We start from the raw sequence: 15,051 nt of genomic DNA, 5'->3' as shown, positions 1-15,051 counted from the left end.
CTGCTTAGATGTTTTCTCACCATTCTGTTTTGCCTCCTGTTAATTGATTTACTGAGTACAAGCTCAGGCTAATTACCTCTTCAGTGAAGAAGCACACTGACACTAGGTGTTTTCTAGGCTGGTATTTGCTCTGAGGCTTTTAGCAAACTCCAAATAACCCTCCTGCATCTAAACATCAGCTATGTCAGCAATGCCAGAGGAGCTCTTGATCATGCAGTGAACTGCACCAAGGAAATCCTTGTTGTTTACTGTTGCTGCTCAATGTACTTGCAGGTGACAGGTCTTTACCTAAGTTGTGAGTGACTTCCTGGCATTCACAAGTAACTAACTTTGTCCAGAGGATGAATATTTCAGAGATGTTATATGATCTTTACTTCTGTGAAAGATGAAGTCTAAGTATCAACTGTTATTGTTATAGTATGTTTATGTATTTTCCTATGTTTGAATACTTAATATTTTATCACTATATAAATATATGTATTTTTATTGCTAAGAAGAAGAAGGAAATTTGCCATAGGGCAATGAACTCAAAGTCTGATTTGATTGATTTGTATGCAGTATATTAAAAAATAAGTAATTAAACTTATGCTTAGAAAGTATACTTTAGAAATAGACAAGACTTACTATGTTCTTTGAAGTTCCAGAAGGTCTTATGGAATTAAATTCTTAATCTCATCTTCTAATGTAGTGTTATACTTCTGTTGAAATGTATTTTTCAGATTGCAGCAGGGGCTACAGAGGTCTCAGTATTTGGCGCAGCATCTGAATCTTTTAGCAAAATGAATATTAATTGTTCCATCGAAGAAAGCATAGAAAAATTTGAAGAAGTTGCTAAGTCAGCAAGAAATATGAATATTCCAGTGCGTGGGTAAATATAAAGATTCTTAAATATAGAATTATTGGAATTCTGTTACAAAATTTATTTTCTTACTGGTACAGAAGTGTATTACCAAATTTTTGAGCAAGAAATTAATGTAGTAATAGCCTTTATTGTGATACTATCTTCCAAAGTGAACATATTTAGTAATTTGTCCTATATCTTCTAACAACTAGTGGCAACTAGATTTGTCTGGAAATTGAAAAAAAAAAAAAAGTGTGTATATATGTATCTATTTTATTATGCAATTATTTGTCATTACAGATTACAGAAAAATCCCAACTTATTTTGTGTTGTATCTTGAACTTCAGAAATATCCTGAATGCTTTTATTTTATAGTAGTACTGATAACGAATGATAATTCATACACTGTGGAATCAAAGTATAGAAATAATGAAACAAATTTATTCCTAAAGAAAAAAAAATAGTTTTGATGAAAGTTGCTGTGAAAACTCCAAGATCTGAAGTATATGGAGTATCTAGTACATAAAACTCTGTAATCTCCTGGTATTTATCTTTTTCTCGAATATTTTCCTTTGAAATTGCAGAATTCCTGAATGGCACTGTTGCTTTGAAAATCTTTTTCATTTCTTTTTTCTGTTGCGTTACATAGAGCTTGATATCTAAGGTTGTTTGTGAACACAAAAAATGTTTACATGCATGTTTCAAGATGAAACTGAACACTGAGATTCAGTGAGGATACATAGTCATGCAAACTGTATCAGGCTCAGGAAATACCTGGAGCTGAAAAGAAGTTGAGTTAGATACTCAGAGTTCTTGGGAATAAATATTGAGTTCTGTCTTTCTTTCAGAAATAGTGAAGAGATAATGCCACTGTTCACTTTTTGCACAACAGTGTTCAACTTGAGAAAAGATTTTATAATACATCTCATACATGCTTATGTCCTTTTTACCTGGCTTGTTCTGGATGGACAATCACTTGGATAGAGAAGTGAAAACCTTATTATGAAACAGTAAAATTGTACCGGAATTTTAATACTCCAACTAGCAGCTGATCTTTTGAATCAAGCTTTGCCTTCCCAAGCAATGTCTCTTATAAGAAGTCTGTCATTTATCAGTCAGTTATTTAACAATCTCTACTACTGCTGTTTGTTGTGTTTTTCTGAAACTAAACTCTGAGCTGAGAACATAACTAGCAACTTAAGTTTTCTAGGAGGACTATGCTCAGAGATTAGCACATGTCAAGCAGTGTTTTCTCTTTCATTTTCATGAGTTTTCCTAACAAACTTCAAACAAATGGCCCAATAGAGCCAGCCAACAATCAAGGGAATCCACAAAGCTTGTGGATTGTGTATATTTTTTGGATAGCTACGGGTAACAACAAATGGATTTTGCTGAAGATGCAAACTGCAGGGGATGAAGAAGCCCCCTGTGGTGGATTCTAGACTGATGTTGAAGCTTAAAATGGTAAGTTATATTCTCTGCACTAGTTTGCACGTGCTTAAGAAGGTGGAACCCTGCTGGGTTTTTTGCACAGAATGCGCGTCTAAGGCGTTTGTAATATGCCAGCAGCAATTATTCTGGCCCTGATACGCTGACATGTGATGGAAATAGCTGTTCCCATGATAGGATTTTACAACATTCCCATACATTTATTGTTAACTACCTGATCTATTGTATATGGCCACACAGCAGAAAGGAATGAGGAAAAAAAAAAAAAAAAGAAAACAGTAATCCAAAGCATGATAATTTAACTCAGAGAAAATATAATCGGATTATGTATATATTGCAGCACCTTTGGACTTGTGGAGCTTTACATTGCATTTAATGATACAAAACAGCACGTGGAAAAGACGATCAGGAAGTGAAACTTGAAAATATCTTTAGTAGAAACATTAATTGCAATCAAGGTGACTTTTTCCCGGAGAAAACAATCAAGAGTTAGGTATCAGAGCTTGTGATTTATGACCTTGATATACTAATCCCATATTTAGCTGCTATTTAAGTGACAAATGGAATAGATGCATTTTCCCTAAAACATTTTAATAACCTTTGCAGGACTCTTTGATTGTTAGAACAATTAGAACTTTGTAATTTATAAAAATTACAATCGATAGAATGAATGTATTGATAGTCCTGTGATGCAGAGTAGCACAAAATGAAGCTGTAGAATGTAAGAGCAAATTGTTGCATTCTGTGCACTGAGAATTAACTTCTTGTTTTTAATCAATCTCTTAGAGAACAGCTCTGCAAAACTCTGCAACCTTTACATGCGCAAACTTCCAGAACTTGGTTTCTAACATAAATTTTGTAGACATAATATTTTGTTTGAATTACTTAGGTAATAAAAATATGCTTGAATTTTATTTATATTAATTTCAGTACAGTGATTGTTTCCTTTCTAAAGCTCTATTGTTGTTTAAAGTGTTATTTATTTTCAGGAAATTGATAATTTAGTGTCTTGCCCTAAGTCCTTATTTATGCAGTGGAAAAATACTTTCAGAATCATTTTAAGGGGTTCAAATTTTATTTCCCATTTTTACTGGCAATTTAGAATTTATGTACTCAGTGTAAATCACTGGCAATCCTCGAATCTTATGAAAAATGCACTCAAATAGTTGAAACTAAATGTTAAGCTTTTGCATGTCTTACTGTTGCTACAGCTGCACTAACATTGACTGGATCATCATCCAGAAAATTTATGTTGTCAGCTGTCACATTTAAACTCTGTAGTGTAGTACACAGTTTTCTAAATGTTTACTAAATTAGTTCACATGTTTATGAAGTATTGAAATCTTGCATATGGTCACAGAAGTTAGACTATTTATTAGCATCATAAAGGCGTCTTATTTCATTTATTTATTTATTTATTTTGTACATGCATTAAAACTTTACATCTGGGACACATTCTGTGAAGATACTGTGCCAAATCAGTGCTATAATCTGTGTGGTCAGCTATTGATTTCTGTGCATATTTTGCATGCGACATGGCACAGAATGTGGCTGACTTTGGGGTTGTATCTTTTAATGCATAATTCAGATACTATTACAAGCATCACATCTTTTTCAATGATTAAAAATGAACTCAAATAATCCAGGATTAGTGAAAAATTGTGGCACATCCTAATTCCAAGTAGTCACTTAAGTTGTTTCACTTTAAATGTAATTTTAATGTAAGTGTATGTATGGTGAAAAAGTTAAGTAAATTCTGGTTAAGCCACATTCTTCAAAGTTAATGTAGTACAGAATTTTAAAAGAGAAATTGCAATTACTGCAATAGAGGGCCAATAAGAAATTAAGGAGTTTCTTGTCCACGCTCTCCACCACTCTCCTCAAATGGTACTTCAGTTCCTACTTTTTGATCTGTGACAGTGAAGGAATATAATACTATTCCACTGAGAAATTTGATTCTATATAAGATTGTGTTTGTCCTAAAGAAAATCAATGGTGGGTATAAAGCTGAAAGGTTGCAGTTTTTTTTTTAATCTATCAAAAAGCATCTCTTCACGACCTGTAATTCAAAGCTGTGTGTACATCACTGTCCTGAAAAAAATTCCTGTGAATCGCCCTTTTGAGGCTGTTTGGACTATTTGCACGTGCATGTGCAAATCTGAATGTGTACACAAATGTTTAGATTTTCAGTGTTAGAAACTAACAGATGGAAATGTTTGCTGTAAAATAACTTCTAACTCTGGAAGCATTTCCTTACAAAGCTGCTGCTTCATAAATTAAAGCACGTGTAATCACACATTAATTCTAAACTGATGTATATAATTCCTTTGTTTATAGTCTTATAATTTTTAAGAATGAGCAGCAGTGTGCTGAAGTTCACAATATGGAAAAGATTATTGAGTTGTATCAATATTTGGCAAAGATCTATGTTAGTATGGAATTCAGTACCAGTTGATACACTTGAAATTTAGGGACATTTTTTTTTTCCATGGCCAATAGATATTCTACAAACAGTTGCAATGCAAAATTATTGAAATTGTTAAAACAGTACATTTTTATTATGTTGTAATAAAATCTTAACATTAATATTTAAACATGTATACTTCCTTGTTGATCATAGTAAATAGTTACTATTGTACATCTTTGGAAAAAAAAAAAGGCATAAGGGGCAAAATAATGCAAAACCTAAGAGAAAGAATCAACTTTAGTCTTCTTAATTCTGCTAGAGATATTTGGATTTATTCTGGAAAAAAAAAAAAAAGTCGAGGAACACATTAGTTTTCTTTGATATACTTTATAACAATTCTGGAAATGTTTATTTTTATAAGGAAACATTTTGAGTATCTGAAACTTTTGATTTTCAAGACAATTTGATCTTAATAATTCAGTAATGCCATTTTCCCCTTTTTTACAGTTTATCTTAGAAACCTTGATTCAAGAAATTTGTCTGTCCTTAAAACTGTATTTCATATACCCAGTTTGAAGTCCTATAAGATGAAACTCCAGTAATGCAGTTTTGCACAATTTGATGTGGTTTAAAACTGTGTATACTTTACCAATACAGACAGAAACCTAGAAGTCATTTTTTTTGTCTTTTTGGAATACTTAGTGCTAGACTACATATGCTTTTTTTCTGAATTGTGTTAATCCCTCATTGTTATCTTAGATTACATAGTTCTTCAGCACAGTCACAATTATATTAATAAAAGGGTGATTTGTATTATTATCAGTGCTTTAGAAAGTTAGTAAAACCAACTTAACACATTCATTTTGCTATAAGTGACTCTATGTTTGAGACTGTGGGAACAACAAAATGTAGACAAGCATTTAATAGACTTGGAAGCAGCACATTTTAATGTGTAAGTGGTAAACTAGTCTGCAGGGTTGTACAGTATTAAGCCATCTGGTCACAGTCCCCTGGAGAAGTTTGAGAATCCAGAGACTGCTAGGATTTGGGACTCTGTGCATTTCTCTCTACTGGGTGTAAGTTAAGAAAATGATGAAGAAATTGTTACAATAATTCTATCATGGTAGATGATTACACTGTATTAGAAGAGGGATTTTCCTTAAGAACCACATTCTACCAATTTGTACTCATTTGTTTTGTGCCAGTAAGATATGAAATATTACTGTTGAGTCAGAGTTGTATCTACTTTTTATTTATTCATTTATTTAATTAATTAAAAAGTGGTACTTCTCAGATTAAAGAAATCACTCCTCGTTCCTAGTTTTAGTTGAATTTGAAATGTTTGTATGACATTATAAGACAGTACCAAACACTGTATGGCTATGTTACTGAACGTTGCATGGATAATTAGAGATAGCTATTAAACCTGAAATGGCCCTTAATTGTAGTAACAATATTCTGTTTTTAGAGAGGTTGAGATGTTGCTCACAGAATTTAGTGGCATTTTCTGGGCTTTTTTTTTTTTTTTAATTAAGTACATTAAAAGATCCTGGCCTAGTTTACACATTCTGAGGCTGTCTTGGAGATTTTTTATCTGGAAGAATTTCCTTTCCCTTCTCTCTTCTTTGGATTCCCCTCTCCTTGCAGTATAGATTGCACGTTTCTAACAAATGGCTTCCTTGCAAAGAGGCAGAATATATCAACCTTAATATTATGAATTCACCAAATGATAGGCATATACATTTTAGCACGAACATCCAATAAAAATAAATACATCTGCAGTGAACATGGTAAATTATATGCGAACTTACACTATAATAATAAACAGGAAACAGCAGCATCTGAGTCTGCAACTGGCTTCTCAGGAGGCTCTGTGCTTCCAGCTGTGGTAGCAGCTGTGGATCTGGCTCTTGAACTCTTGCTGAAACAAGCTGACAAAGGGCTGATTACAACATGGAGTTGAGTTTCTGCTTGGATTCATTTTCGTTTTAACACTTTGGTTATGAAAAGTTTGTTCATTTACCCTGTTTGTGGTTTCATATCCTTCACTTCACAGTCATTGGGCCGGTGTGGTGATTATCACCACTCCGAGTCACCTTGATCTTGGGGTCTTTGTACTGTCTATTCCATTTGTGGAACGATTTGCTTTTGGCTTACTGGAATAAATTGAAAACTCTCTTCCTTATCCCTCCCCATCCCCAGAGGCTGTTCAGCATTTTTGTCCAAAATATTACACAGTCAATTTGTTGGGTTTTGTGTTTTAAATTGTTGTTATATGCATAGAAAGCAATTTAGGAGAAGCTCAAATGATACTCACCTGCAATGGAGTCTGAAAAACAAGCAAGAGACGGGGCAAGCTCTGCCTGGGAAAGCAAGCAGAGATCTTTTTACTACTTTTTTTTTTTTTTTTTCTTTTTTTTACTAAAGGAAGTAATTCTGATTTCAAAGAACCTGAGTGAGAAAAACAGCCTCTACCTGTGCTTTCCTAAAGCAGCTTTATAGGTCACTTCACATATTACAGGTTATTTTTTTCTGCTCCAATTGCTTGAGCTCTTTCAGTGTTAGCATGCTAAAGACATAGTTAAGCTTCTAAAATGCCTGGCCTTGATTCAGCAAAGATTTAAGTACATATTTAGAATTAAACACTTCCATTGCAAAGTCTGCTTTGTGAACTCCCAGATATTTGCTTCTGCTCATATGCTGAGGAGTGTCTCTGGTGAATATCCTGAGACCAAGACAGTCTTTTTCATTACAAATTCCTCTTTTCTTTCAGTCTTGCCATCTTTTTTAGAAAACAGATGTATTTTCCAATTTAAGCGAATCCCTAAATTAAATCCCACTTGTCTCTGTAACTTACTGCTCAGCCTCTTCCCTCTTTTCCCCTCTGCTACTTTTCTTCAGCAAGATCTTGCTTTTTTTCCTGTGGAAAAATGGATGCACTGTACCCTTCTGTCATTCCCCTCCCATAATCTTTTCTCCTTCTCCTCCACTGTCAAGCAGCAGGAGTTTCTTGTCTACTTTCCATCTGTACCCCTTCCACTTGCCCCAGTGACCCCATGTTTAGTTCTCCCTCTTATTTCATCCTTCCCTGTTCTCTTTCTTAACCTCTTGTTGTCCTCTGGCTCTTTTCCATTGCTATATATAAGCAAGCATTTGCCTCTTAAAAATTGCACCTTTGACCCTACTTGGTTCTTCATATCATATCTCATCACCCATCTCTGCTTCATTTCTAAATTCATTGAAGACGCTGTTTATAATTACTGTCTGGAGACCCTCTTCTGTGATTCGCTCCTATAACTCCTACACTGTGGCTTCTGTTCCTTGCTTGCAACTGCAACAGCTCTCACCAAACTCCCTGATGACAAGATCTCAGAAACAGTAGTCCATCGCCGTTTTTCTTGCCTTGTCAGTATTGTTTCCTGCAGTGGACCAAGCTCTTCTTTAAATGTGTGTCCTTTGTTGCTTCCTGTGGCTCTATCTTGTCAATTTTCTTCTTTATAAGCAGTTCTTTAGCATGTTTGTCAAAGTTGTCCACCATTTTGAAAGGGTGTGGTTGTTGGTCTTAGAGCCATGTCTTGGCTGGATTCTTTTTTTATGCCTTATGGATCATTTAAAATACTGCAAAGAAAATGTAGCTGCTAAATATATCTGTACATAACAGGCAACTTTACATCAAAACCTATCTCCTCTTTCTCGAGCTTATTAATTTGGAATCACACAAATGCAATTACAAAGCATCCCACCCAGAGCTCCTTTAAGTGTGGATGTTTTGGCGAGGGCTCAGAGCAGATAAATGACTATCTTCCCTCTTTCACGTAGGCGTGCATGTTTTCTCCTGTTACATGATAGATTGTCTGTACTGCTGCTAGCTGTACCAGCCCTTGCAGGCATCTGTTCCAACTTTCTCTATGAATGACTCAAATCATATCTGATTTCCAATAAGAACATAACAAGAGCTTGTCAAATGGAATTCATATTTTATATTCTCTTCTAGAAGTACCTATCCTGATATGTTTGGAATGCATTTCACTGTTTACAGTCTCAGGCATTTCACTTCGTCATTACTGCCTATTGAGTCCCAGTTCTGTTGATTCTGTCATTTCTTCATAGAATCCCACTTCTTTTTTGGTAAGGACAGAAATTTCATGGTATCACCACACTTTTTATGTCAGTTCATTAAATGAGTATATTAGACAAAATTCTGCCAAATCCTTAGAGTTTATTCTAGACAAGCTCTACTAAAAACTAATTATTTCATTATCCTCAGAACTTTTCTCTCTCTGGTAGGAATTCCTTTACCTAGCTAATTTTTCAGTAGTCCTTATTTTCTCCAGTGTAATATTGAATATCAGGTGCCTAGTTAGATTATATTTGCCATATTTTCCCTGTTTAAAATGTCATTCTAGTTATAATGGTTGGAGCATGCAGAGAGTTCATAATCTCAAACAGATTTGTATTTTGTAGTAGGCAGATTCCTTAGGTCACCACATAATTTCATACCCCAGCAGGCCCAGCTACATTATGTGAGCTCAAGTGCATTTCTGATAGCTGATGGGAGCTACAGGGAGTAGTAGTTCCTTGCTCTGTAGGTACCTTCTGGCCTCTTTTTACTTCTGTTTGCCATATGTCATTCCAGATGTCATTCATGCCACATTATCACTACTAAATGCAGGTCTGACTGATCTAAGGTATATAACTACTAGGAACAGGTAAGATATATAGAATTAAAGATAACATGAAATAAATACTATATGCTTTGTATTTACTTCGGTACTGGTTTTGCCTCACTTTGTAATGAGTGCTGTGGCTGATGTTGCAAAATCATTTCATTGCAAAGTCTGTGTGTTTGCTGGCTGTAGGCACAGTGGTGCTGTGTAAATGTCTGTAAAGGTACTGAGCAAATCCTTTGGCTCTTGAAAACTCTTCGTATTCAGACAAGAAAATTAAGGAAATTTTCTCCAATTCTTTCTGAGTTACATGTTACTGAAAAGCAGGGCAGTGCTTAGCTGTTAAAAGTAGCTACTGTTTTATGTAGATAAGAAAATTTGGAATGTTAAAATTTAAACGGTGCCAACTAAATTGAAGGTTATTTAATAAAGTGTATGGCTGAGTTTGAAAAACCTGGTTTTCATAATAACATAAAGATAATTGAAATCATACCTACTGGGCATCTGGGTTAAAATTACAAGCAGTATGTAAAGGACCCAACCACTTTTGTGGAAACAAACTTTCTTTTCCATTTCTTTGTCAGGGCTAATCAAGGTTCTTTTAGGGTCAGAATCTGCCTCATTCTCACTGCTAGTTCTAATTTGCCAAAAAATTACCTTGAAATAAAGGATGGAATATGTTCTATGCATTAAAACGCTGACATATTTTCACAGTTTGTTTTTGCCTGTTACTCATCCTGTTTTCACATTCTATCGATCAGTTTCTCTGTCTGCAATGAAAAAATACATATTTTACCCTATGGACCTTGACTACATACAAACTGGCATCTTTTCAATCTAGTTTCATTATACAGTGTATAATTTTGTGTTATATTCCTCAGTGCTGAGGGAAGGGGAACAACAGGGGATCAGTGAAGGCTCTTGTTCTCCTATTAAGCTGTTGAGTAACCTCCCACTGGGACTGGGGTTTTGCCTGCCTTTGAAGCTGTTGTAAATCTCTCTACAGCCACGCTTATTTTGATTTTGAATGGCTTTCTGGTTGGTTTAATCCCATTCCTAATCAATTAAAGATAAACAATTAGACATTTAATTGGAATTTCATGGCTTTTATTTGTTATTAAAAAAGGAAATTTATACCAAATTCTGCATTATCACGGCATTAAGACTGAACAATGAAAATTCAGCTGCAGCTTTCAGTTTTTGTACTTTGTGGATTAGACAGCTTCTGAGAGAAACAGTCTGGTTTCTTGGTTTCTTCTTTTCCCAAGCAATGAAGCTGTAGTTCTGGGACACTGGAACAGAAGTGCCAGCACAGGGGGCCAAAGCTACCCTGTTCACTGTGGTTCCAACTACTGATGAAGTGATGTGGTGGTTTTAAGTTGCCTTTATTCTTCTACTGCTCTCTGTGATCCAGGTAGCAGGCATAAAAAAGAAACTGCTTCCTCCAAATAGCTCGTGTGGGCCAGGCAAGGCAAAACTTGAGCAGGCTCTTGTAGCTTATTAAAGGAAATCCTGAGAAAAATTGAAGTTTCCTGCTGCAGAGTTAACTTGGCTGCACTGTCAGTGCTTTACAACTTGTAACATATACTGAGCATAAATAAAACTATAAAACTTTTTCTGTGATTTAAAATTTTTGAAACCTGCTATTTTCATCTGATGTAATTATAACTTTTCACTGAGATCGTTATCCTACATTGACTAGCTTAATTGATCAGAATTACATTTAAGCTTTTTTTTAATGTAGCGTAGATGGGTACAGAAATGCACATATAAAACAGAAATATTTTTGTGTGTTGTTCTTTTTACTATAGGTATGTGTCCTGTGCGTTGGGATGCCCATATGAAGGAGACATCATACCAGCTAAAGTAGCAGAAGTAAGAGTGAAATTATGGCTTTTCTTTTTAATGAAATTAATATACATTTGAAAATATCTATAAGTCATGTTATCTATTTAATCCTATAAAAGATCTTTAATGAGTAACAGGAGAAACAAACACAAAACACTGCTAACACTAAAAGCGGGTGCACAGTGTCACTATTTTTGTCTACTATCTATGGTCAAATCTAAGGAAAATTGTGTGTTTTGATTGTTATCAGTCATGAGAAACTGTATGATATACTATTTCCTTCAACAAGAAAGTAAGGGAACACTTATAGAAATAGATTCAAGCATGTGTGTCAGTATGATCCATACAGTATGAGGTGATCCACTCAACACTGGCATGAGTATACTCTGCTGTCAGCCAGCAGAGTCACAGGTAAAACAAGTTTTGGCATGTGCTATACAAGTCTCATGTGACTCACATAAGAACCCAAACTCACCCCCAACATGATTTCCTACAACTTAACTCCTATGATAAAGTACACCTCTCTCCACCATTTTTTTTCCACTGTGGAGGAAGGACAGTGCAGATGATCTTAGTCCAGCCTTTTCTTTCCTAGCAGAACTGACAGACTGAAAAAAGTGGAGTGGAACACAAGTTTTACATTTTGCAGGAAGATGAAGAGGGTACTGAGGGTGAGATGGACAGCAGAGATTAATGTTGGGTGGGAATTCATGCAGCACAAGGCAGAACACAACAGCTTTCCTCCTGGAGAAAGACTTGAATTCTGTGTTACACTTTATCACCTATTTTTTATGATCTAGCAAAATCTGAAAAACACTTATTTTGGTAGCACTAGCAGCTAGTCAACATTTGTCTGATTTATTGTGTTCTCCTTGTGTGGCTTTCAGGTTGCATTGTCATGCATCTTCTGGTGAACATTCCAGATGAAACTTGTGATAATACTGCTCCCAGAGCAGCCACATAATACTCAAACTCTTTGAAAAAATAGCTAAATTGGAAGGTACTCAGTATTTCTAAATTAATTGGTTTTAATATGAAGTGAAAGTTAGAAGTGACACAGCTTTCCTTAAAGCAGTGATGACAGATTCAGCTGTGCTGTTGGTAAATTGCTTGCTGCAATATCATGTTCCCCAACAGGTTTCTTTCCATGTGTTGCTTGTTTTCTTAAGCTAGCTACTCTCCTTGTGCAGAAAAGCCCCTTTACAGATTGACAGTGGGAGTGCTATTTAATGTTCCAAACATGCATATATTTACATACACAGCTATCTCATATCTAAATCTTAGTATTGGTCTTGTTGTGTACGTGTACACAGTTGCGTGTGGGTTTAGGAATGAAAGCTCCCTTATTAAAGTAATTAATTCAGGCCTTGATTCAGCAAGCACTCATGTTTTTATAGAAATATCTGATTATCTGTTAATGGATTTTATGTGAACATCTGCACTCATCCTTTGCTGAATCAAAATGGTCAGTTACTGGCACTGTTGCTCAGCTTTTCAGAGATTTGCCTCTTGGGTCATTATGTTTCTTGGGATGGGAGCATCTGATTGTGCAATGTAATCAACAGCTATGAGTGAAGGGTTTGGGCTAGTTTGATACTGTCAGTGAGTGAACAGATTTTTTTTTTTTAATCAGGATCTTTAACTGAAGCAAAAGCAATCAGGAGAGAGGTGGATCATCAATCTACATGCATTTCAGGCTTACTAGGTCATAACTATTTTACAATTATCTAGTGAGTCCGAGCTTCAGATGCATATAGAATACATCTGGTACATGCATATAGTTCTTTATTTGAAAGTAAAAAAACTAAAAAACAAAACAAAACAAAAAAAACCCAACATTTTTGTATTTATTAAAGTAAAACTGCATACGTCTTTTTTTATCACACTAATTCTTCTTAGAATGGATTATCTGTTTAACTGTTTACCTTATATATATTTATTCACATAAATATTAACTATGGAGTAATTTCCGTTCACTGATCAGGTTACATAAAGTGTACCTAATCTTGTTTTAACATCATTTTATATTGTTGCAAAGTTTCTCTTGCCTCACAAGGACTGCAGAGTCTTTTTATGTTGTTACTCACTTAAAAGTGTTAGTAACTAGACTATGACCTTTTGTATTCAATTTAGGAGTTTTAGGTTTTCTTTGCAACAGTAGAATTATTCACATGCCTCTGGGGTTGCGGTGTTGAGTCACCAACTTCCATTATGATCAGTGCTTGGTGTCAGGGCAGTGCTCCCAAGGGGAGCAGCCCAAGTCTGATGCAAAGTAAAACTTCAGTAGTGCAGAACACAACTCTGTTCAATTAAAAACCTAGAACGCATTGGGATTTCACTGGCTAAACGCTGTCTTCCCTTCTCTTCTCCTCTACTCTACTCTCAAAAATCCACACTGAAAATTTATAAAACGTTATAACTAATGAGCTGCCTCTTAGTGCCGTAGGTTAGAAATCCAGAGTGAAAAACTCCCATTCATTTTTAAGCGTGCTTGTTCTTGAAATTAAATGTGTATCTCTTTTTAAGGGTCAATTTAAGGCTAGATCATAACAAGTCAGTAGTGATGCTCAGTTTGTTAGCAAAGTTTCCCATTTTCTGCCAGAACTATATTTTCAGAAAGCTGGAAGACTGAAGAATTCAGCACTGGATAGAAAGGAATTTAATAGGATTTCTAGCAGTTGATATGGTCTCCTTACCATTACTAAAATACTCACCTATTAAATGAATCAAGCATGGAAAAAAATGTGAAAACAAATTCTCAGTGGTTTACGGGTTGGTTTGGCCTGGTTCCATGATGATGGTTGTGGTGGACCCATGGACCCACACCCCAGGAAAGGGGGAGGGGGAAAGGGAAGAAGAAGATGGGCCTAAAAACAAAACAGCAGCAATGATCTGAGGAGGAAAGCTAATTTACTAAATAAGATATTGGAAAGCAAAATAACACAATATAATACAATATAATTGGAATTGAAGCTAATAAATCAAATAAAATGAGCAAGAGAGAGTGTCCGATAAACTGAAGGCCTTACGCTAACGCTGAAGGCGGATGGCAGTGAGCACCCACTGCTGGGTCAATCCCAAAGGAAAGAGTGTCCTGTGACCGCAGACAGTTTTTATCTGTCTTTTACATGGAAAAACATAAAAATCCAAAGCATCACACAGTCCTCTGGGGAACGTAGTTCTTCACTTCTGCAACAGATATACCCATAACTACCGATGATCCACGTTGCTGGAGCATTAACTCTTTAATTCTTAATGCACTACATGATGTTATGATGTGGAATATCAATACCAAAAATCATAAAACCATGACACAAATAAAACGAAAAAAGCTCTGAAGTTTGGGGACTAGTTAGAAGTAATCCACCTCTAACTGCAGGTGATCCATTTTGTATTACAATAGCAGTCCAGTTTAAGCACCTGCAATGTGCTGCTGATGATATAAAAATGTGCTGCAAGTTAGAATTCAGTTTTGCAATCTGGCGAACATCCCTCCCTTTCTTAAGTATATATGGAATATATATTGATATGATCAATGGACTCTTTATAAAGCAGAAGGAGTTTTAATACATTTGCAGTACTCATAGCACATACAGGCTTTAAGCAAGACTGCTCAGACTACTTGAACTTCCTTTTCAGCTGTTCTTTGAATTAAGTGAACGGCGATATTGATCCAGTACTTCTGGGACTGCTAGTGTAGCACTTCGTCAGCTTCCTCAGACATATTTACAGCAATCCCACTGATCAAGTCTTAGAATTGCTTTAACAGCTAAGCACAGTGCAACCAAAGTTGTCTTGGAGAAGAGTCATGTTTTTGCATTTCTAAACAATTAATGTCC

General features: G+C 35.4%; 1 protein-coding gene across 1 annotated transcript in view; it reads left to right on the top strand.

The window, feature by feature from the left end:
• The window catches only part of HMGCLL1 (3-hydroxy-3-methylglutaryl-CoA lyase like 1), a 74,760-nt gene that overhangs the window by 26,780 nt on the left and 32,929 nt on the right, over positions 1–15,051 (top strand). The window contains exons 5-6 of the mRNA XM_065730832.1: positions 720–868; positions 11,176–11,239. Of these exons, the coding sequence (XP_065586904.1) occupies positions 720–868; positions 11,176–11,239 (213 nt within the window). The remainder of the gene's footprint in view (positions 1–719; positions 869–11,175; positions 11,240–15,051) is intronic.

Source organism: Cyrtonyx montezumae, unplaced genomic scaffold, assembly GCF_038088225.1.
Source record: "Cyrtonyx montezumae isolate F1298 unplaced genomic scaffold, pur_monq_1.0 scaffold_13, whole genome shotgun sequence".
Taxonomy (NCBI): domain Eukaryota; kingdom Metazoa; phylum Chordata; class Aves; order Galliformes; family Odontophoridae; genus Cyrtonyx; species Cyrtonyx montezumae.
Note: the sequence above shows the minus strand (reverse complement) of the source record. Positions and strands in the feature narration are given on the sequence as shown.